Raw genomic sequence first — 24,491 nt, 5'->3', positions numbered from 1 at the left:
TATCTTCTGCTTTTGTTAGGTCCATACCATTTAATAGAAATGTCTGCTTAGGAATATTAAGTGGCAATTACAAGCAAAATGCTTTAAACAGTGTCTGGCAAAGAAAAAATATTTAATAATAGCACTTATTATTATTCTGATTTTAGAAATGAGGAAACTAAAACTGACTGAAAGCAGTTTGCCCATGATTCCCCACTATGTAACAGCCTTTAAAATTAAACACAGTCTGTAGGTTTCCATACCCCCATTTTTGATTGCACACATTACCTTTCTCACAGTGACTTTAAATTATGACAGTAAATTATTTATAAAACTCAAACCTAACACATATCTTTCATATACATTAATCAAGGAGAACCTTAAACTTTTAGTGTGCATTTTATTTTTTAAAAAGCCATGTTGAGACATGTCATAATAGCAGAATACTCATGACAGTGTTTTCTTTTGCAAAAACTTGTACAGTAAAAAATAGGAATTAAAATACCTGGGGCATAAATGAATTGACAGCATTTGCTAAGGTCATGACAGGACAACTGGAGACAAAGTCTGAGAGCTCTTCCTTACAAGTATAAAAACTCCTTTACTGAAGTGTCCAATAAAGGATACCAGACAGTAACTCTCATTTAGGAAGTTCATCAAACCTTACAGAGGAGGAATTGGGGAATTATAATTATATTAGAAACACACTAAGCTACATTTTCATAGTACTAAATGCATGTATGAAGCTTAAGTGCTGGAATCTATACAGTTTTGCCTCTATTAATAAGAAAGATCATCTATTTACAATTTAATTTAGCCCACTCTCTTAAATCCATTATCTCTCTCAGTGTTTACGCAGTTACTATTTTTTTTTACAAAATTGTTTCTCAAATGCACCTTGTAAGAATTCCATAGTGCATAATTGCGCATAATTGTAAAGAACACAAATTCCCAGTGTCCCTGGAGATGAGATTCTCTAAGTCTGGAGGCACTAAGAACTTTAATTTTAACAAGAACTCCAGGTGATTTGTTAAATCTTGCAAATGTGGGAAATGAGCTATGGCAGATAAAATGAATTGCTTAGTATATCAGTGAGTGATGGAAACTGTTTAAGACAGAACTTGTGCCTGTATTTGCAATGTAGCCACAACTCCACCTCCAAATTGCTTCTAAAAGAGCTCCAAAGCCAAACATAAAATATGTACAGTTTAAGAGTTATTTTGGGGAGATGCCTTTTGGTCAACCTGTTAGGTTCTTAGAAACATAATGATGAGAGGTGTTCCATGACTAATACAGTGCAATTGAAAAATACTTTAAGCAATGTACTTTCACATCCACCCAATTTACCCACAAGAAAGTCCTCTCCTCTGTGGCCAACTGTTTCTCATCTTTATTTAGTGAGGATGTGAGTCTGGGCCTGATGTTTTGATAAACCTGAGTCCTGCAGCTAGAACAGGCTTCCTACATGCCTGCTGAGTTGCCAGGTAGGAAGTAACTGCTGCTTTCCTGTGCAATTTAGGAGGAAAGGCAATAAATGAAGGGAAGGTTGGGTTGGTTATACTAATGATCTGTCAGGTTTAGAATATGATTTTATACTTCTGTAACTTCTGATGAAGTCAGAAGGTGTAATGAACATTATTCTGTTTAAAGTTTTCACTTCACCAAGGCCGCAGAAGGGAGTGAGCTGACCACGATCAAGTTCAGAGATCTTTGAACTCTGCCTTGAACTCATTAAGAGTTAACTTGGCAATGCATATATCTAAACCTTAATTCCCTCACCTTGAAAATAGAAAAAAAAAAAAAATATATATATATATATGTATCTAGCTGCTAAAGTTTTAGTCATTATAAAATAATGCAGTGTACTTTTGAGTTTTGGGGACAGTGGATAGTGATAGTATTCACACAACGTTAGCAGCTTTTTTTGGTTTTGTTTTTTTGCTATCCTTCACCACATTCCTGAGAGATGAAGATTATTATCCCAAAATTTTGGATAAGGAACCTAACAACCCAGTATTTGTTAGGTAAATACCCAGAGTTACAGAGGGAAAGAGGATTCAATCACAGAAAAAACTGAGTCAACACTTTTCATCAAGGTACGATTACATTAATTTGTAAATACTAATATTTTTAAACATCTGAGCAATGGTAAAATGCCAAAGTAATAAATAGAAGAAAGTCAAGCTTTGCTATGCTTAAAGATTTGGGTTTCCTTTAATAGGTTGATTTATATCCAGTTGACCCTTGAACAATGTGAGGGTTAGGGGTGCTGACTCCCCATGCAGTCAAAAACCCACATATAATTTACAGTTCGCCACTAAATATCTGGTTCCTCTGTATCTGTGGCTCTGCATCTGTGAATTCAACCAACTGTAGATCGTGTAGTACTGTAGTGTTTCCTGTTGAAAGAAAACCACATGTAACTGGACCCATACAATCCAAACTCATGTTGTTCAAGGGTCAGCTGTGATCACCAGTCCCAATATTTTTTTCCAGTAACATCATGTTCACAGTATAATGTTAAACTCTACATTGAGATGAAAATTTCAGCTCTCTAGAACTCTCAGGAAATATGATGCTTTGGATACTTGAATTTCTAAATAGCTTTCATAAACACTCACATATTTACATTATAATTAATTTGGAGGAATTTCTTTTAAACTTTACCACTTGTCTTCATTCCTACTATAAGATATATATTTATTGCATAATATATACTACTGTTGCTAATTCAAAATTATCATTTTAAACATCAGTGTTCTTACTTTGAAGTAACATGGCAGTTTCTCTAAGCCATTTGTGGTACACAGGATTTTCACAGAGATGATCCTAGATACATATGCTTGCTTTTTGGACTGAAATATCTCTTAATTGTATTCACAGTTTGATTCATCGTTACTAGGAGATGAATTATCTATAACTAGAGTCATAAATATGTAAGAAATAGCCTGTGGAAAGGGAAAGAAAGGGAAGGGTAAAAATGAGGAGAGCAGAAGACCTTAGGGGCTCTCAATTAGATTAGACACTCAATCCTTTCTGATGATCCAGGGTGATATTCAGCACCAGCCTGAGTACCAGTCTGTGCTTAAGGACCAGTCAGAATAATTTTCTGACTTTAAAATATCTTCCCCAACGTTTTGCCTATATAGCTGGGAAGTATTTTAACAAGAGACAATGCCTTCCCTTCTTCAGTCATAAATAAAAGAACAGACTGTCAAAATACCAGGGAGAGTTACTACGAATGTGTGAATGCATTTCAGTCATTGCACAAACGGCTTTAGATTTTTTTCTGGATTCACCAGGGTGAGAGTATAGGAAGATTCTAGATCCTAAAAATATCAGTGAAGGGAAAAGGAGGCTTAAACGGTGTATACCAGAAATTCTGAAACTAGATATTCTCTCCAACACCCTCCCTTACTAAGCACAAAGCAAGCTAGTTGCTGAGAGGCTCGACAGGTGGGCCCCCGCAGTAGTGAATAATTTATTTTAAGAAAAAGAGAATGAAAGTGCCTGTGGCCTGCCAATTCCCATGTAAGTGTAACGATTACTATTACCACATAACTTATTTGAGTAGGAAGTATTTGATTCTGTGGAAATATTATAAACACTCTTCATGTTTAACCAAATGTCCTTTGTGATAATGATGAATCACTTAACCACTTCTGATGATCCCATTAAATCCAAGCTTTTGGGGACAGGCTGTGTTTGATGTGACCTATGGCTTCTCTGAAACTCTTACTGGCTCTATTGGTAAATAAGAGCCACCAGAAGCCACAACTATCATTGTCTTTTTCCCGCCCACTCTTGGGTGACACACGAGTCCATTTTAAATCAAGTGAAACAAAGCAAACCAGGCTGAGGAGCAGTTGGATCTGCATCAGAAATCAGTGATGATTTCCCAGCTAGTAAGTTCCTCCAACATGTGCTAAGTCAAAGCAAACAGTTGTCTATAAGCATAATATACTCATTTACCTTTGGGACTTCAGAAATAAAGTTGCAAAAATCCCATCCCAATACTCCCCCCACTCTAGCTGAAGATTCTCACTTCTTTTGCTTCCTTATTATGCCTCTTAATAAAACAATCTATTAATAAAATTTAAATAAAAATCAAAAACATATGTGGGTCTTTTCTTCAGAAAACAAAACTTAACTGACATGGCCAAGAAACAGAATGTCAGTATCTTCCTAGAAAAATACAAAGTTCTCTATAATTCACATAAAGGTGGTGTTCAGCAAACCTCTCAGACTTCCTACTATACAAAGTTCTCTGAAGGAGATTTCTGCAATAACAGGTTTAGGAATGAAAGTGTCCTTAATATTGCTACCATTAAGTATAGTCCCTGGCACATAGCAAGAACCTGCTAAATATGGGGTGAATCGGTAGTGAATAAATGCAATTTATTTGCAAAGGAATTTTAAAATTAAGAAAAGAATTGAATTTCTAAATTTACTTTATGGGAATTTAGGTGAAGTTTTCCTGAGGCATGGTCATATGAGTTGAATAGTTCAGGACTGTAACTCAAGACCACTGGAAGGAATCCTTAGATGGTCTGGAATCCAGTTTTCCCTAAGAAATCCTAAAGTAATAACAATGAGTGAGACTAAGGGAAATAAAGGGCAATGAATTATAAGGAAATCACTAAAGGTCTGTGTTTTTTTTAACTCCTACAAAGTAAAAAAAAAAAAAATGAATGAGGCTGGGAAGAAAAACTATTACTATTATTGCTGCTGTTTTTGTTATTGTTTATTACATTTTGAACCCCAATCATGTGCCAGACAAACTCAGGTACTTTGCAACATATATATTATTATCTTTATTTCACAGTGGTGGTGATTGAGGTTTAGAGAGAGATTAACAAATGTAATTTGTTAGTAGGATATGTAGGATAAAAATCCAAGGCTGAAAATGAAGAACATAGATTAACCTAAGGATAACTATTTCAACATCCATATTGATTTATTGAAAACACTGAGTGATATCGGTGTTTGGATCAATGATTTATTACTACATATTTCTCACATATATTGGAACATCTCCAAGCTTGCTGAGAGTTTCATTACTGTGTGCTTGTTTATCAAGTTAGTGAACATTTTTAAAGTTTTATAATAACAGTTTTTTCTGAATATCTCAGGCTATTTCTAGGTATTATAAAGTTGAAATCAAAACCACAAAGACACTGATACCACTTAAGATAAAAATAATCCTCATAAATTGCTTTATTTATCCAAATTATTTCCTAACAGTGAACTAAAAGCACTACTTTCCACTTTATCTGGCCCAGGGGAAAAAAACCCATCTCTTTTCATTGCACCTGCCCTTCCCATAGACCAGAGGAAGACCATGTTGATCAGGTGCTCACTTTTTTCATATTTATATATGAAGAAAAGTCCAAAGAAGTTAAAACATCACTCAAGGTTTCTAAGCTAATTATAATGGCAGGCTTAGGATTTAGGACACTAGAGTTACAGTAGACACTTTTCTCCTCTTTAATGGGCAGTTTTCAAATTAATGTTACAATGAAAAGTATCCCTAAAAGCTTTCTGTCTCACACTTCCTGGGTAAGAAAGCATCTAGAATAGTGTTTTACTCCTCCCTCTTTGTAGAATTAAAGTAGTTAATCCTATGTTTGGTATGTCTTTTTGAAAAGTCCACTCAGGGTTAAGAAACAATTAACTAAAACCACTTTAATGATACTTCTTTCCTATCCCTCCTGCTCCCTGCATTTATCCTTCTGCTAAAGTTGCTTTTTGTGCCAAAAAGTAAAGGAAGCTTGAAAATAGATGGCTCATAATGCATCATAATGGGAACAATGCTCATAATGCATCATAATGGGAACAATGACAGTTGGTCCTAGAGTTGGCAATTATTTGCTTTTAAAAACACAACATGTGTTCATACATAAGTTGTGTGAGGGCTATTCCAATAGTTCAGGTCCCAGAAATAAGTTACCCCTAGCACCCATGCATGAGGGGAGGATTATTAGCCATATGAAGCTGGTGCCAAGTTCCTATACTTTCTTCATTCTGAATGTTTGTATGTGTTTAAAATAATGATTAAAGGGAACACAACTTTTGGAACAACTAAATTTTCTTTGGAACATTTAGATTTGAAGTGGTATTGCATACAAGTTGAATTTTTTGTCTACCCAATCTCTCATCTCACTTCCAACTTCAACATATTTGCGAAATAACCCAGAGAACTTGGACTTAAAGAGAGTATAAAACTATGCCATTCAAAGCTCACTAAGTCCATAATTTCCCTAATACAGGGATTGCTCTTAAATTATCCGGTGGATTCAACAGTTTTTGCTTAGAAAAATGCAAATATCTACAAAGAAACAACTGTTGGCCAAAAAAACAAAAACAAACATGAATAACATCTAGGCATGGGGAAGTAGGAATATTTAATTAAATGTATATGTCACTTTTTTTTTTTTTTTTTTTGACCATGCTGCACAGCTTGTGAGACCTCAGTTTCCAGACCAGGGACTGAACCTTGGGCATGGCAGTGAAAGCCCAGGATCCTCACCACTGAGCCACCAGGGAACTCCCTATTTCCTTCACGTTGCATTAACAAACCTACTATTCTAGAATTCACATATCTTAGGTACCATATGATCAACTATGACATAATTATCATCATTAATTTTAAAAAATGGTAATTATGCTATTTAATAATTTTAGGACAAATTCCAGAAAACTGGAAACATATCCAAAAATATGTGATCTATTAAAAAGCTTTTAAATAAAATAATGAACAAGGACCAAAGGGTGAGGATAACTTGAAAAAAAAATCTTGATTTGACTATGAACATATATAGACTCATCACTGTATCTAGGGAGAAATTTGAAGGAAAGGCAAAGAGAGATAAGACAGAGAACCTGCCAGAGGAACCTACTAACAATAATAAAATCCTGAAACCCAGAATCAAGCATAACAACAAGGGGAAAATTGAATTTTCTGAGAAAGTTTCAGAGCCCCTTCAATAGGCCAACTTCTGGAATTGTCCAAAAATTAATTTATCCTAGGATTGTGTAAAATCATCTTAAATAGGATATCTACTTATGTGGAGCTTATTAACCATCTGAATCACAGGCTGGGGCAAACCGGGGCCAATATCTCTGTTTTCAAATCTCAGAGCGCAACTGGGCCGGTATAACAACCCCTGCTAATCTGGTTTACTGCAATGCATTGACAGAATCTTAGAAAAGATAGACATTACAGTCTCTGAAATGACGAATTCTGCTTTTCCCAGGGACCGTGCGGAGGCTCAGAGATCAGACTCATTTCGGATGCAAAGTGAAGTGGCATTTAAAAAAAAAAAGAAGAAGAAGAAGAACATTTTTTAAAACTTCACAGAGTTCTCCACCTCTGCGACGCATTAGTCTGGAAAGGATGCTCCTACACAACTGCAAGGGCATGCAGACGGGACGTGACGCCCACAGAGAGGGGGGGACCAAGATTCCGACTGACCTTTCTGCTGTTTAAAGGACTGAATCGAGCCTGAATGATGGACCATTTTCACTCAGTGCGTCCCCGCCGGTTTAGGAAGCTGTCCGAGGGAAAGGTGGAGTACCAGTATGCAGACTCCGTGAGAGCCTCCGAGGCTCAATGCAATCCCGGAACAACCGCGAACGCACTGCAATCAGACACCTGCTTTTGCCGGCACTTAGCTCCCTAGACAGCGCGCCCACTGTTGTCATGGAAACGGCGAGGCGGTCCAGCGTCCGGCTCCCCTTAGCGGCTACTCGAGGAATAGCCTCGCATACCCAGAGTGTCCAGTGCCACAATATGAGTGGGCGTCATGCGGGGTAGGCTGGGTGTGAGAAGGGAGAACTTCTAGAGTCTGTAAATGAATTGCAGCAAATCTCTAGAACCGCAAGTTCAGTTCGGTTCAGTTAAGTCACTCAGTCGTGTCCGACTCTGCGACCCCATGGACTGCAGCACACCAGGCTTCCCTGTCCATCACCAACTCCACCAGCTTGCTCAAACTCATGTCCATCGAGTTGGTGATGCCATCCAACCAGCTCATCCTCTGTCGTCCCCTTCACCTCCTGCCTTCAGTCTTGCCCAGCATCAGGGTATTTTCCAATGAGTCAGCTGTTCACATCAGGTAGCCAAAATATTGGAGCTTCAGCTTCAGCATCAGTCCTTCAAATGAATATTCAGGACTGACTTCCTTCAGGATTGACTGGTTGGATCTCCTTGCAGTCCAAGGGAGTCTCAAGAGGCTTCTCCAACAGCACAGTTCAAAAGAATCAGTTCTTTAGGGCTCAGCCTTCTTTATGGTCCAACTCACATCCATACGTGACTACTGGAAAAACCATAGCTTTGACTAGACGGACCTTTGTTGGCAAAGTAATGTCTCTGTTTTTTAATATGCTGTCTAGGTTTGCCATAGCTTTTCTTCCAAGGAGCAAGCGTCTTTTAATTTCATGGCTGCAGTCACCATCTGCAGTAATTTGGAGCCCAAGAATATAAAGTTTTCTTTATTGCTGTTTAACACTGTCTCCATTATTTCCCCAGTTATTTGCCATGAAGTGAAGGGACTGGATGCCTTGATCTTCATTTTTTGAATGATGAGTTTTAAGCCAGCTTTTTCACTCTTCTCTTTCACTTTCATCAAGAGGCTCTTTAATGCTTCTTCTCTTTCTGCAATGAGTGGTTTCATCTGCATATCTGAGGTTATTGATATTTCTCCCTGAAATCTTAATTACAGCTTGTGCTTCATCCAGCCCAGCACTTCACATGCTGTACTCTGCATATAAGTTAAATAATAGGGTGACAATATACAGCCTTGACGTACTCCTTTCCCAATTTGGTACTAGTCCATTGTTCGATATCCAGTTCTATTGCTTCTTAACCTGCATACAGATTTCTCAGGAGGCAGGTAAGGTGGTCTGGGATTCCCATCTCTTTAAAAATTTTCCACAGTTTGTTGTGATCCAAACAGCCAAAGTCTTTGGTATAATCAATAAAGCAGAAATAGATGTTTTCTGGAACTCCCTTGCTTTTTCTATTATACAACAGATATTGGCAATTTCATCTCGGGTTCCTCTACCTTTTCTAAATCCAGTTTGAACATCTGGAAGTTCTCGGTTCATGCACTATTGAAACCTCGCTTGGAGAATTTTGAGCATTACTTTGCTAGCATGTGAGATGAGTGCAGTTGTGCAGTAGTTTGAACATTCCTTGTTCACTGAACATTCTTTGAACATTGCCTTTCTTAGGGATTGGAATGAAAACTGACTTTTTCCAGTCCTGTGGCCACTGCTGAGTTTTCCAAATTTGCTGGCATACTGAGAGCAGCACTTTAATAGCATCATCTTTTAGGATTTGAAATAGCTCTTCTGGAACTCTTCTGGAATAGCTTTACTGGAATTCCGTCACCTCCACTAGATTTGTTCTTAGTGATGCTTCCTAAGACCCACTTGATTTTACACTCAGGATGTCTGGCTCTAGGTGAGTGATCACACCATCATGGTTATCTGGGGCATTAAGAACTGGGTCATCAACAGAAAATTGTATTAAAGACTTACTGAGTATGAACCCACCCATCAGAACAAGACCCAGTTTCCCCCACAGTCAGTCTCTCCCATCACGAAGCTTCCATAAGCCTCTTATCCTTATCCATCAAAGGGCAGACAGAATGAAAACCACAATCACAGAAAAGTAACCAAACTGATCACATGGACCACAGCCTCGTCTAACTCAATGAAACTATGAGCCATGCCTTATAGGACCACCCAAGACAGACGGGTCATAGTGGAGAGTTCTGACAAAATGTGGTCCACTGGAGAAGGGAATGGCAAACCACTTCAGTATTCTTGACTTGAGAACCCCATGAACAGTATGAAAAGACAGAAAGATATTACACTGAAAGATGAATTTCCCAGGTCAGTAGGTGCCCAAGATGCTACTGCAGAAGAGTGGGGAAGTAACTCCAGAAAGAATGGAGAGACAGAGCCAAAGCAAAAACAACACCCAGCTGTGGATGTGACTGGTAATGGAAGTAAAGTCTGAGGCTGTAAAAAGCAATATTGCATAGGAGCCTGGAATGTTAGGTCCAGCAATCAAGGTAAATTGGTCAAATAGGAGATGGCAAGAGCGAACATTGACATTTTAGGAATCAGTGAACTCAAATGGACTGGAATGGGTGAATTTAACTCAGATGACCATTTTATCTACTACTGTGGGCAAGAATCCCTTAGAAGAAATCGAGTAGCCATCATAGTCAACAAAAGAGTCCAAAATGCAGTACTTGGATGCAATCTCAAAAACAACAGAATGACCTTGGTTTGTTTCCAAGGCAAACCATTCAACATCACAGTAATCCAAGTCTATGCCCCAATCACTAATGCTGAAGAAGATGAAATTGAATGGTTCTATGAAGTTTACAAGACCTTATAGAACTAATACCAAAAAAAAAAAAAAAATCTCCTTTTCATCATAGGGGACTGAAATGCAAAAATAGGAAGTTAAGAGATACCTGGAGTGACAGGCAAGTTTGGCCTTGGAGTACAGAATGAAGCAGGGCAAAGACTAACAGAGTTTTGCCAAGAGAATACACTAGTCATAGCAAACACCCTCTTCCAACAACACAAGAGAAGAATCTACAAATGTATGTCACCAGATTGTCAATACTGAAATCAGATTGATTACATTCTTTGCAGCTGAAGATGGAGAACTCTATACAGTCAGCAAAAACAAGACCAGGAGCTGACTGTGGCTCAGGCCATGAACTCCTTATTGCCAAATTCAGAACTAAATTGGAGAAAGTAGGGAAAACCACTGGACCATTCAGGTATGACCTAAATCAAATCCCTTACGATTATACAGTGGAGGTGACAAATAGACTCAACGGATTAGATTTGATAGACTGCCTGAAGAACTATGAATGGAGGTTCATGACATTGTACAGTAGGTAGTGATCAAGACCATCCTCAAGAAAAAGAAATGCAAAAATGCAAAATTGAGGCCTTACAAATAGCTGAGAAAAGAAGAGAAGCTAAAGGCAAAGGAGTAAACAAAGATATACCCATCTGAATGTAGAGTTCCAAAGAAAAGCAAGGGGAGATAAGAAAGCCTTCCTAAGTGATCAGTGCAAAGAAATAGAGGAAAACAATAGAATGGGAAAGACTAGAAAGCTCTTCAAGAAAATAAGAGATACCAAGGGAACATTTCATGCAAAGATGGGGATAATAAAGGACAGAAATGGTATGAACCTAACAGAAGCAGAAGATATTAAGAAGAGGTAGCAAAAATAAACAAAAAAACTATACAAAAATGATCTTAATGACTCATAACTACAAGCAATTCACTCTTTTTCAAGTTTTGAGGCTGCTTATGTCTAGGCACAGACTGATTTCCTAAAAGTTTGTCTGAAACACCAGCACTTATAGAAGGGCAAAGTTGGTTTCTGCTCTAAGAGGAATACAATGGCAGATGCAGGAACAGTTTTATTTTTCCTGCTAAACTTGAATATGGAAAATATGAATAACCTCCACTTATCCAGTAGAATGGGTTTTTAGATAAACAATGTTAAAGTCTAGCACATTACACTTGAGTTCTTCTCTTGTATTTCAGTTACTGAGACTGGATCATATATGATATGGGCTCTGGACCTTTTCAGTAGTCAGGTATGGATGTGGGAGTTGGACCATAAAGAAGGCTGAGCAGCAAAGAATTGATGCTTTCAAACTGTGGTGCTGGAGAAGACTCAAGAGTCCCTTGGATGCCAGGAGATCAAACCAGTCAATCCTAAAGGAAATCAACCCTGAATATTCATTGGAATGACTGATTCTGAAACTGAAGCTCCAATACTTGGGCCACCTGATGCCAAGAGCCAATTCGTTAGAAAAGACCCTGATGCTGGGAAAGATTGAAGGCAGGAGGAGAAAGGGATGACAGAGGGTAAGCTGGTTGGATGGCATCATTGACACAATGGACGTGACTTTGAGCAAACTCCTGGAGGTAGTTTAGGACAGGGAAGCCTGGTCAGCTGCAGTCCATGGGTTCACAAAGAGTCAGGCACAACTAAACAACAACAACAGGTAACAGGTGCTGAAAAAATGCTATCCAAGATACTTAATTTAATCCTCATAAAAGAACTATAAAGTGGGTAAACTATCACTATCTGAATATTATAAAAGAAACTGAAGCCCAGCACAACAAATAATTATCACGTAAAGAAACACATAAAGCAACACTTTGAGAGAGAAAGGAAGGCATGTGATACCTAAAGACATGAAGTCACTTTCAGAAGGCCACGGTGGCCAGAACAGGAATCAGGGGCCTGCTCAACACACTTTTGGGTATAGTCTCTTTTCCTCTTACCAATGCTTCCTGAACTTCTCAAGTTCCTCCTGGAAGATGTAACATATTACAGAATAGGCACTCAAAAAAAGTCTAATATTTCCTGAGTTGTAAAGTTTTGTGAGATCAACTCAGAATCAGGTGAAAGATCCAAATAAAGGTAGATAAAAGAGAGAAGGATACATAGATATCAAAAATTTCAAAACCTCAGACAGGTCGAGCTACTAGCATATGCTCTTTGATTTCACCTATGGCTCATAAAATAAGGACAGTAAAGTGAATGCAGTTTTGCACAAGCAGATGTTCCAGTGATATATGCCAGCATAACAAACCACTCTGAAAGTAAAGGCTTAAAACTGAAATTTATTATTATCTCTCATAGTATTTTATAGGTTGCCTCGGGTAAGCCTGGTGATTCTGACTCAGAGTCTCTCCTGAGTTTTCAATGAGCGGGCCTGAAGCAAGGCATCTGAAGCAAGAAGAGTGAAATTGGATTTCACTCTCAGTGGGAGCCATAGCAAAGGATATGCAGCCTTCTTTAATGAAGGAGGGTCCTACAGAAGGAAAATGTTGAGTATTCAGTAAGAGCTCAGGAGGCAGACACCAAGAAAATATTAATTATTATTATTAATATTTGGTTAGAAGAATGAACTCAATGTGAGTTTATCCTCAACTTAAGGTTTGGAACAAATCTCAGAGTCAGTCTCCACAAAGGGTCCTTTTAGAGATGTTTCTATTGAAGAGGACACTGAAAACCAAAGCAATAAATCACTTACCTGAGAATGTTTTTGTTATGCTTTGCTCATTTCATTAAAATTCTAATACAACTGGTAGGTCATTTTGATACAACACAACTCACTAGAATTTAATACAACCCTATTCTCATAGGTGAATATTAGATAATGTATTTAAGGTCTAGTTTATGGCAGGAAACTAACATACCTCAAACATTAGATACTATTATTATAATTATGATCTCAATGGATTTGATCTTCCTTTTCAAATCCTTTTATATCACTGGGTTTGAATCATAAATATTTTTGAAATGTGAGCAGTAATCTAATTCATGATCAGGAGGAACAGTTGCAAGAATTAAAAGCCTCTGATTCTACTCGACCTATACTCCAGATATAGGTAACATTTTCAATTTTTTAGAACAACTTCGTTCTGCTGATGTCTGATTTTCTCCAACCACACATCAGCAGGAGGCAAGAATGCGTGCATGGGATCTAGCGATGACTAAGAATTTGAACCTCATTAGAAAGAATTTAGCTTCATTATTTTTTTCCCAAAAAAAGTAGTTTGGCATTATTCCTTGCACCCTTATACCCAAACCTCTGCAGTGCAACTAAGATTAAATTATCTTTTCATAAAATTGACTGCTTTTAATTAGAAACATTTTAGCCTGGACTGACAGATTGACTAGCAAGGGATTCAAAGAACATCTATGCTTGTTTTAAAATCAGTGTTTTAAGGAAGGTTGCTAGAGGAACAGCTTTGTGAGGGGCCTTGGAAATTTCTAGCACCATCTGCTTTACAGGAAAAGCAATGCAAAGAGAAGGAAAGGCTGTGTGTCTGTGTGTGTGTGTCTCTGTGTGTGTCTGTGTGTTTCTGTGGTATATAAAGAAAGAGAGGTTGTGTGTTTGGGGAGTGGGGAGTGCAGAAAGAGGTGTTTAAACAAAGACTTTTCTGAAAAACAAGTCTATGATTTGTTCAAAAGAAATAGTTTATACTGACATCTCTACTGCAGACAGTTTAGGAATGCATATTAAACAGCCTCATTAGGGAAAGCGAAACTAAATGGCTTGTTTTTTCATATTGTTTTTCATTTTGGACTTCTTCACATTTTTTAAAATTTCTTGCAATTTAATACAAGGTAGAAAAATGCTGAGTAAAATGATTCCAAAATTTTCTGAGAGAAAAATACATGTGTATGTTGAAATTATTTGTTTATATGTCTGCCTTCCCTTTAGATACAGCTGCTCTCTGTGAATGGCTAATGTGTCTTTAAGTTTGTATCCCCAGAACCAATCACAGTGCTTAACACAGAGCTTCACATGAGTGAATGAATGAACAAAAGAAGAAAGCAATAAAAAGAGGAAGGAAGAGAGATAATCCACTTCTAGGAATAATCATGAAAATGAGATTATTGGAATGATTGATACAAGTTCACTATATTCAAGCAGAATATAGAACACAGAGGTTCAGAGTCAGAGGTGACCTGCTTGGGTTTAAACCTTGACTTCCTTACTTGCTAGATGTCTGCTCTTGAGCAAGTTACTTTCCTCAAATTTTAATAATGAAAAAATATTTATTTTATGTAATTTTCAATAAAGGGTCATGATTAATATGTTCTTGACTATAATAATATATGTTCTTGACTATAATTTGTAAAACAGGGGGAAAAAAAGACTGGAAAGAAACATACCAAAAATGTCCAGAATAATTAATTTTGCAAGTTGGGATTAGACTAGATTTTTTAAATTCCTCCATATATGTTTGTCATGTTCATATTTTGTATAAATTATGCAACATTGATTTTAAATTGATTAAATACATGTATCTTTAAAAATCCTTCCATATCTATCTTTCTACAACTCTGAGTTTCTTTCTTTTTCCATCTTGGAACATGGCTTTTTTTTTTCCTTGTTGAGGTTTCTGTTGCATTTGCCCTCCCACAGGTCACCACCTGTCTCCTGTCCTCCTTAAGTAATTAATTTATAAGGCCCCATGCTAACTGTTGCCTCCCAGAGAGATAAAGGACTCTGATCTTTATGTAACTGAGAGGCTTTGTATTCCTTTGAATCCTGAAATATGACCGCTCAGCCAGTTGTGAGTTCCCCCATATTGCACTCTGTCACAGAAAAATAGAGTTTCCTTGTTACCTCTTTGGCTCTTGAATCACTGACTTAATTGAAATTGCCAATTCTGCTTCTCTGCCCAAGTGCAAACAGAAATAGAGACAGAAATTCTCTTTGAGGTTACTCCCTTTCTAGAACCCAGTTATTTGAAGTATCAGTGGGCAAAATAAAATAAACAAGTCACATCAGTATGGATTTATCTACAAAGAGTAACAGGCAGTGAAGTAACGCGATCTCCCTGGAAGACATTATGAGTGGGAGTGTACGGTCTCTTTGAGAGCCGACTGAGTATAGAATATTTGTTTCTTCTGAGACCGGTGTAGTTCCTGATACACATGCTTAATAAATGCTTACTAATGAATAAGTAAAGAACGCAATGAATTTTAAAATGTAAAATGACCTCAAGGAAAAAAATGTTGTTTGGTTCCCTCATTTTCATATATATAATATGTATGTATGTGTGTGTGTATGTATATATACACATATATATATAAATGCATTAATTACTTTTTTTGTTCTCGTGGCTCTCCCTACTCAAAGGCACCAAAAAAACTCTTTAAAAAAGTGATATGCTGTGATAAATGGAAGGGTGGAGTGCAATTTAACAACTGCTTTCCCCAAAGTCAGTGGTTCCTGGTCACATGTTACTATCTAACAACAGAACTAGGCAGGTTAGACCTGCTAAAATCCAGACTATATGTTCAGAGAAGCATTTAGGAATAACATTCCTGATGGATTCATGTGACTAAAAGAAAGCAATGGAGGAAAATCAGCACCTCCATCTTCTCTGAATTCCACCTAAGTTTTTTATCACAAGTATTTTCAAGAGACAACACAAAATGATTTGCTGAAGAAGACAACATCAAGAGAAGGTAGATGTATGGGACAAAGTAGCTGGTGATGGGTTAAACCACAGTTTGTATGACCTTGCTGAAAAACAAGTTACTTCTTCAAGCTGCTTATAGAATACAGTCCAGGTTCACTGCTCTACCACTCACGCAGCTCCACCATCTGCTCTTGCCAATTCTCTGTCTTGTTTCCAAGGCTTTCCTTTATAAACTGCTTTGATCCTACAGTGGATTTCTTCCTCAAGCCTGGAAGATAGGCTTTGCTGCTGCTGTTTCCTCTGCATGGAATGCTCATTCTAAAATCCTATCTGACTCATAAGTATTTTCACTCCCTACCCATTCTTCAAGGCCCCAGAACAATACCATCTTCAGGATGATGGCTTCCTTTATCCATACCCATCCACTATAAAGCCAGTTAGATGTGAATTTAACCTTCTATAATTCCTAGAGGATATGACTAACATCTTTTCAAAGCATATGTTTCTACCATGCATTATATGTATAAGCTTTTTTTATTATATTTTTTGTGTGCGTATTTGCTCTTAGTCATGTCTGACTCTTTGCAACCCTTTGGACTGTGGTCCACCAGCCTCCTCTGTCCGTGAGCTTTTTCAGGCAAGAATACTGGAATGGGTTGCCATTTTTAATTAGAGGATAATTACTTTACAATATTGTGATGGGTTTTGCCATGCATCAACATGAATCAGCATTAAGCTGTTTAAAGTAGGCATATACTTTTCTTCTAGTTCAGAAGAAATAGTTTAGGGAAGACTTTGTACTTACCCATCTTTTTTTTAATTTCTTACATTGCCTAAAAGGTAGCCTGGCACGTAAAAGCGGATCAAATATACATCTGCTGAGTCAAATGCTCCTCTGATACCCAACTGTTTTCTAGTATTTGTCAGAAGAGTCTAGCAACAAGATATTCAAATCTAAGTCTTTAATTGCCTTTTAAGATTTGAACGCAAGACTATGGATTTGCCTTCCTTTGTAATTTTATTTATTCCAGGCAAATAATTTCAGACAGACTGTTTTTGTGATGAAAACCCAAGAATGCAATAATTATTGATTTATTTTCCATGCCTGCTCATCTTTGTAAGTTCTTAAACTGACGCTCTGGTTGTATCAACTACTCAACTACATTTTACTGAGTTCCTATGCTCTTGAGCATAGCTGATGCTCAGCTGGTGTTCTGGATGTGGTGGAACTGATTCTGGGTGTGACTAGAATCTCTTCTGACAGTTTGATGCCCCTACCTGACTTGGGTAGGCCTGTGCTGTTGTTGGTTGTTAGGTGCTTGCCAATAGGAAGGTAGAAATGGAGGAAGATTTTGTAGTTACCAAATTACTTTTCAAAGGTAATATATGCTTAACCTCTGAGAAGCTGGAGTGGCTAGGTGTGAACAAACTGTGGTCTCTATTTGAACATAACCAACTCTGTTGGGCAAGGAATATGTCTGCTGGCTTTTCATTTGTCCAAAGATATTAACAACATAATACTAAAAAATCCATTAAAAATATAGTGTGCATAAATGCTTATTTACTGGAAAAATGTTTGATATATGTTTTATTAATAAGAACAAACTGCAAAATTATATTGCAATATGAGATCTGCCTTTGCAAAATATCACATATACATATCTATGACAGAACTAAAATTAGAGCTAAGTCTGCATGGAGGAAATACCAGTGAACTAAATATTTTTATTTTACTTTCTAATATTTTAAACTTGAAAGTGAAAAGTGAAAGTGAAGTCGCTCAGTCGTATCTGACTCTTTGCGACCCGGCGGACTGTAGCCCACCAGGTTCCTCCGATTTTAAACTTACTCTCCATCTATTCCTAGAGCAATTTTACATTCTGGGTTGCTTTTTGTTGCAGTGTAATTATTATTTTTTTTTCTTTTTTCTTCTTTTTTTTTGTGTTTTTTTTTTCAATTTTAATTAAAAAAAATTATACATGTGTTCCCCATCCTGAACCCTCCTCCCTCCTCCCTCCCCATACCATCCCTCTGGGTCGTCCCAGTGCACCAGCCCCAAGCATCCAGCATCGTGCATTGAACCTGGACTGGCATCTCGTTTCATACATGACATTTCACATGTTTCAATGCCATTCTCCCAAATCTTCCCACCCTCTCCCTCTCCCACAGAGTCCATAAGCCTGTTCTATACATCAGTGTCTCTTTTGCTGTCTCGTATACAGGGTTATTGTTACCATCTTTCTAAATTCCATATATATGCATTAGTATACTGTATTGGTGTTTGTCCTTCTGGCTTACTTCACTCTGTATAATAGGCTCCAGTTTCATCCACCTCATTAGAACTGATTCAAATGTATTCTTTTTAATGGCTGAGTAATACTCCATTGTGTATATGTACCACTGCTTTCTTATCCATTCATCTGCTAATGGACATCTAGGTTGTTTCCATGTCCTGGCTATTATAAACAGTGCTGTGATGAACATTGGGGTACACGTGTCTCTTTCCCTTCTGGTTTCCTCAGTGTGTATGCCCAGCAGTGGGATTGCTGGGTCATAAGGCAGTTCTATTTCCAGTTTTTTAAGGAATCACCACACTGTTCTCCATAGTGGCTGTACTAGTTTGCATTCCCACCAACAGTGTAAGAGGGTTCCCTTTTCTCCACACCCTCTCCAGCATTTATTATTTGTAGACTTTTGGATTGCAGCCATTCTGACTGGTGTGAAATGGTATCTCACAGTGGTTTTGATTTGCATTTCTCTGATAATGAGTGATGTTGAGCATCTTTTCATGTGTTTGTTAGCCATCTGTATGTCTTTTTTGGAGAAATGTCTATTTAGATCTTTGGCCCATTTTTTGATTGGGTCATTTATTTTTCTAGAGTTGAGCTGTAGGAGTTGCTTGTATATTTTTGAGATTAGTTGTTTGTCGGTTGCTTCATTTGCTATTATTTTCTCCCATTCTGAAGGCTGTCTTTTCACCTTGCTAATAGTTTCCTTTGATGTGCAGAAGCTTTTAAGTTTAATTAGGTCCCATTTGTTTATTTTTGCTTTTATTTCCAATATTCTGGGAGGTGGGTCATAGAGGATCCTGCTGTGATGTATGTCAGAGAGTGTTTTGCCTATGTTCTCCTCTAGGAGTTTTATAGTTTCTGGTCTTACGTTGAGATCTTTAATCCATTTTGAGTTTATTTTTGTATATGGTGTTAGAAAGTGTTCTAGTTTCATTCTTTTACAAGTGGTTGACCAGATTTCCTAGCACCACTTGTTAAAGAGATTGTCTTTAATCCATTGTATATTCTTGCCTCCTTTGTCAAAGATAAGGTGTCCATATGTGCGTGGATTTATCTCTGGGCTTTCTATTTTGTTCCATTGATCTATATTTCTGTCTTTGTGCCAGTACCATACTGTCTTGATAACTGTGGCTTTGTAGTAGAGCCTGAAGTCAGGTAGGTTGATTCCTCCAGTTCCATTTTTCTTTCTCAAGATCGCTTTGGCTATTCGAGGTTTTTTGTATTTCCATACAAATTGTGAAATTATTTGTTCTAGCTCTGTGAAGAATACTGTTGGTAGCTTGATAGGGATTGCATTGAATCTATAAATTGCTTTGGGTAGTATACTCATTTTCACTATATTGATTCTTCCAATCCATGAACATGGTATATTTCTCCATCTATTAGTGTCCTCTTTGATTTCTTTCACCAGTGTTTTATAGTTTTCTATATATAGGTCTTTAGTTTCTTTAGGTAGATATATTCCTAAGTATTTTATTCTTTTCGTTGCAATGGTGAATGGAATTGTTTCCTTAATTTCTCTTTCTGTTTTCTCATTATTAGTGTATAGGAATGCAAGGGATTTCTGTGTGTTGATTTTATATCCTGCAACTTTACTATAATCATTGATTAGTTCTAGTAATTTTCTGGTGGAGTCTTTAGGGTTTTCTATGTAGAGGATCATGTCATCTGCAAATAGTGAGAGTTTTACTTCTTCTTTTCCAATTTGGATTCCTTTTATTTCTTTTTCTGCTCTGATTGCTGTGGCCAAAACTTCCAAAACTATGTTGAATAGTAATGGTGAAAGTGGGCACCCTTGTCTTGTTCCTGACTTTAGAGGAAATGCTTTCAATTTTTCACCATTGAGGATAATGTTTGCTGTGGGTTTGTCATATATAGCTTTTATTATGTTGAGGTATGTTCCTTCTATTCCTGCTTTCTGGAGAGTTTTTAATCATAAATGGGTGTTGAATTTTGTCAAAGGCTTTCTCTGCATCTATTGAGATAATCATATGGTTTTTGTTTTTCAATTTGTTAATGTGGTGTATTACATTGATTGATTTGCAGATATTGAAGAATCCTTGCATCCCTGGGATAAAGCCCACTTGGTCATGGTGTATGATCTTTTTAATGTGTTGTTGGATTCTGATTGCTAGAATTTTGTTTAGGATTTTTGCATCTATGTTCATCAGTGATATTGGCCTGTAGTTTTCTTTTTTTGTGGGATCTTTGTCAGGTTTTGGTATTAGGGTGATGGTGGCCTCATAGAATGAGTTTGGAAGTTTACCTTCCTCTGCAATTTTCTGGAAGAGTTTGAGCAGGATAGGTGTTAGCTCTTCTCTAAATTTTTGGTAGAATTCAGCTGTGAAGCCGTCTGGACCTGGGCTTTTGTTTGCTGGAAGATTTTTGATTACAGTTTCAATTTCTGTGCTTGTGATGGGTCTATTAAGGTTTTCTATTTCTTCCTGGTCGAGTTTTGGAAAGTTGTACTTTTCTAAGAATTTGTCCATTTCTTCCTCGTTGTCCATTTTATTGGCATATAATTGTTGATAATAGTCTCTTATGATCCTTTGTATTTCTGTGTTGTCTGTTGTGATCTCTCCATTTTCGTTTCTAATTTTATTGATTTGATTTTTCTCCCTTTGTTTCTTGATGAGTCTGGCTAATGGTTTATCAATTTTATTTATCCTTTCAAAGAACCAGCTTTTGGCTTTGTTGATTTTTGCTATGGTCTCTTTTGTTTCTTTTGCATTTATTTCTGCTCTAATTTTTAAGATTTCTTTCCTTCTACTAACCCTGGGGTTCTTCATTTCTTCCTTTTCTAGTTGCTTTAGGTGTAGAGTTAGGTTATTTATTTGACTTTTTTCTTGTTTCTTGAGGTGTGCCTGTATTGCTATGAACTTTCCCCTTAGGACTGCTTTTACTGTGTCCCACAGGTTTTGGGTTGTTGTGTTTTCATTTTCATTCGTTTCTACGCAAATTTTGATTTCTTTTTTGATTTCTTCTGTGATTTGTTGGTTATTCAGCAGGGTGTTGTTCATCCTCCATATGTTGGAATTTTTAATAGTTTTTCTCCTGTAATTGAGATCTAATCTTACTGCATTGTGGTCAGAAAAGATGCTTGGAATGATTTCTATTTTTTTGAATTTACCAAGGCTAGCTTTATGGCCCAGGATGTGATCTATCCTGGAGAAGGTTCCATGTGTGCTTGAGAAAAAGGTGAAGTTCATTGTTTTGGGATGAAATGTCCTATAGATATCAATTAGGTCTAACTGGTCTATTGTATCGTTTAAAGTTTGTGTTTCCTTGTTAATTTTCTGTTTAGTTGATCTATCCATAGGTGTGAGTGGGGTATTAAAGTCTCCCACTTTTATTGTGTTATTGTTAATTTCTCCTTTCATACTTGTTAGCATTTGTCTTACATACTGCGGTGCTCCTGTGTTGGGTGCATATATATTTATAATTGTTATATCTTCTTCTTGGATTGATCCTTTGATCATTATGTAGTGACCTTCTTTGTCTCACAGCCTTTGTTTTAAAGTCTATTTTATCTGATATGAGTATTGCTACTCCTGCTTTCTTTTGGTCCCTATTTGCATGGAAAATCTTTTTCCAGCCCTTCACTTTCAGTCTGTATGTGTCCCCTGTTTTGAGGTGGGTCTCCTGTAGACAACATATGTAGGGGTCTTGTTTTTGTATCCATTCAGCCAGTCTTTGTCTTTTGGTTGGGGCATTCAACCCATTTACGTTTAAGGTAATTACTGATAAGTATGATCCCGTTGCCATTTACTTTATTGTTTGGGGTTTGAATTTATACACCATTTTTGTGTTTCCTGTCTAGAGAATATCCTTTAGTATTTGTTGGAGAGCTGGTTTGGTGGTGCAGAATTCTCTCAGCTTTTGCTTGTCTGAGAAGCTTTTGATTTCTCCTTCATACTTGAATGAAATCCTTGCTGGGTACAATAATCTGGGCTGTAGGTTATTTTCTTTCATCATTTTAAGTATGTCTTGCCATTCCCTCCTGGCTTGAAGAGTTTCTATTGAAAGATCAGCTGTTATCCTTATGGGAATTCCCTTGTGTGTTATTTGTTGTTTTTCCCTTGCTGCTTTTAATATTTGTTCTTTGTGTTTGATCTTTGTTAATTTGAGTAATATGTGTCTTGGGGTGTTTCGCCTTGGGTTTATCCTGTTTGGGATTCTCTGGGTTTCTTGGACTTGGGTGATTATTTCCTTCCCCATTTTAGGGAAGTTTTCAACTATTATCTCCTCAAGTATTTTCTCATGGTCTTTCTTTTTGTCTTCTTCTTCTGGAACCCCTATGATTCGAATGTTGTAGCGTTTAATATTGTCCTGGAGGTCTCTGAGATTGTCCTCATTTCTTTTAATTCGTTTTTCTTTTATTCTCTCTGATTCATTTATTTCTACCATTCTATCTTCTAATTCACTAATCCTATCTTCTGCCTCTGTTATTCTACTATTTGTTGCCTCCAGAGTGTTTTTAATTTAATTTATTGCATTATTCATTATATATTGACTCTCTTTTATTTCTTCTAGGTCCTTGTTAAACCTTTCTTGCATCTTCTCAATCCTTGTCTCCAAGCTATTTATCTGTGATTCCATTTTAATTTCAAGATTTTGGATCAATTTCACTATCATTATTCGGAATTCTTTATCAGATAGATTCCCTATCTCTTCCTCTTTTGTTTGGTTTGGTGGGCATTTATCCTGTTCCTTTATCTGCTGGCTATTCCTCTGTCTCTTCATCTTGTTTAAATTGCTGAGTTTGGGGTGTCCTTTCTGTATTCTGGCAGTTTGTGGAGTTCTCTTTATTGTGGCTTTTCCTCGCTGTGTGTGGGTTTGTACAGGTGGCTTGTCAAGGTTTCCTGGTTAGGGAAGCTTGTGTCGGTGTTCTGATGGGTGGAGCTGTATTTCTTCTCTTTGTTCAGTCGCGCTGTGGGGAGGGAGGGAGGGATGCTGCAAACAAATAACACTGGCGTGCTCTCGCAGTGCCTCAGCCACACTGGGTCTGCCCCCGCTCACGGCGCGTGTAGCCTCCCTGCCCACACTGCTCGGGCTCTAGGTTGTTCGGCCGGGAACAATCCGAGGCTGGCCCTGGGTTGCATGTACCTCCCAGGTCCAAGCCGCTCAGGTTCAGGCACTCGGGTAGTCCTCAGAGGCGCAGATTCAGTTGGGCCTGAGTTTTGTGCTCTTCCCAGGTCTGAGCAGCTCAAGTGATGAGGTGTTTGGCGAGCGCCAATGCTGCGACTTATGGCCTCCCTGCCACTTGGTTATCTGGGTGTAAAACCGGCGCACCTTCTCAGGCAGACGTTAACCGTCCAGACCCCCAAAAAGTTTTAGTTAGCAAAGAAGCCTGCTTACAGTTTTATAGATAATGTCTCTCTGGGGCTGCGATTGCCCCCTTCCGGCTCTGGCTGCCTGTCACCGGAGGGGGAAGGTCTGCAGCCGGCTATCTCTGTTCAATTCTTTGTTCTGTGCGCGGGCCTGGCGGTGTCTTAGGTTGGGGCTGGCTTTTCGCGTGGTAGATATCCCACAGTCTGGTTTGCTAGCCCAAATTATTTCGCTCAGATAGTGCTCAGGGTATTCAGGCCAGATTCTTACTCTAAGCGATGCAGCCCGCGCTGCGCCTCCCTGCCCAGCCCCCGCTTGCTAATGGTGCGTGCAGGCGTCTGCGCTGCTTCTCCGCTGGGGGAGTTACCCTAGGACTCGCAATCTTCGAGTTTTAATTGTTTATTTATTTTTTCTTCCTGTTATGTTGCCCTCTGTGCTTCCAAAGCTCAGCACAGATTCGGCAGTGAGAAGGTTTCCTGGTGTTTGGAAACCTCTCTCTTTTTAAGACTCCCTTCCCGGGACGGAACTCCGTCCCTCCCTCTTTTGTCTCTTTTTTTGTCTTTTATATTTTTTCCTACCTCCTTTCGAAGAGTTGGATTGCTTTTCTGGGTGCCTGATGTCCTCTGCCGGCATTCAGAAGTTGTTTTGTGGAATTTACTCGACGTTTAAATGCTCTTTTGATGAATTTGTGGGGGAAAAAGTGTTCTCCCTGTCCTACTCCTCCGCCATCTTGGCTCCTCCCTCTGCAGTGTAATTATTAATAGCCTCAAACTTTAAAAAGTGCTCTGTCTTTGACAGCAAATTATATAGTCACTTTAGCCATCAAAAATGTATTGCTTATGTTAGAAAAATAAATGTAAATAAAATAAAATACAAAAAAAAAGAAAAAT

The 24,491-nt window shown here is 37.9% G+C and overlaps 1 protein-coding gene across 8 annotated transcripts in view; it reads right to left on the bottom strand.

Moving 5' to 3' along the window:
- The window catches only part of ANO3 (anoctamin 3), a 496,934-nt gene that overhangs the window by 285,682 nt on the left and 186,761 nt on the right, over window positions 1-24,491 (bottom strand). Inside the window, exon 1 of one of the 8 annotated variants that reach the window (XM_086340916.1) lies at window positions 7,454-7,812. The exons of the other annotated variants lie outside the window; for them this stretch is intronic. Within the exon in view, the coding sequence (XP_086197042.1) occupies window positions 7,454-7,499 (46 nt within the window). The 5' untranslated portion in view covers window positions 7,500-7,812. Of the gene's footprint in view, window positions 1-7,453; window positions 7,813-24,491 lie in introns of those variants that run through there. 8 annotated transcript variants of the gene reach the window in all.

Source organism: Bos grunniens, chromosome 15, assembly GCF_055505025.1.
Source record: "Bos grunniens cultivar Pamir isolate PY7600 chromosome 15, Bosgru_T2T1.0, whole genome shotgun sequence".
Lineage (NCBI taxonomy): Eukaryota > Metazoa > Chordata > Mammalia > Artiodactyla > Bovidae > Bos > Bos grunniens.
Note: the sequence above shows the minus strand (reverse complement) of the source record. Positions and strands in the feature narration are given on the sequence as shown.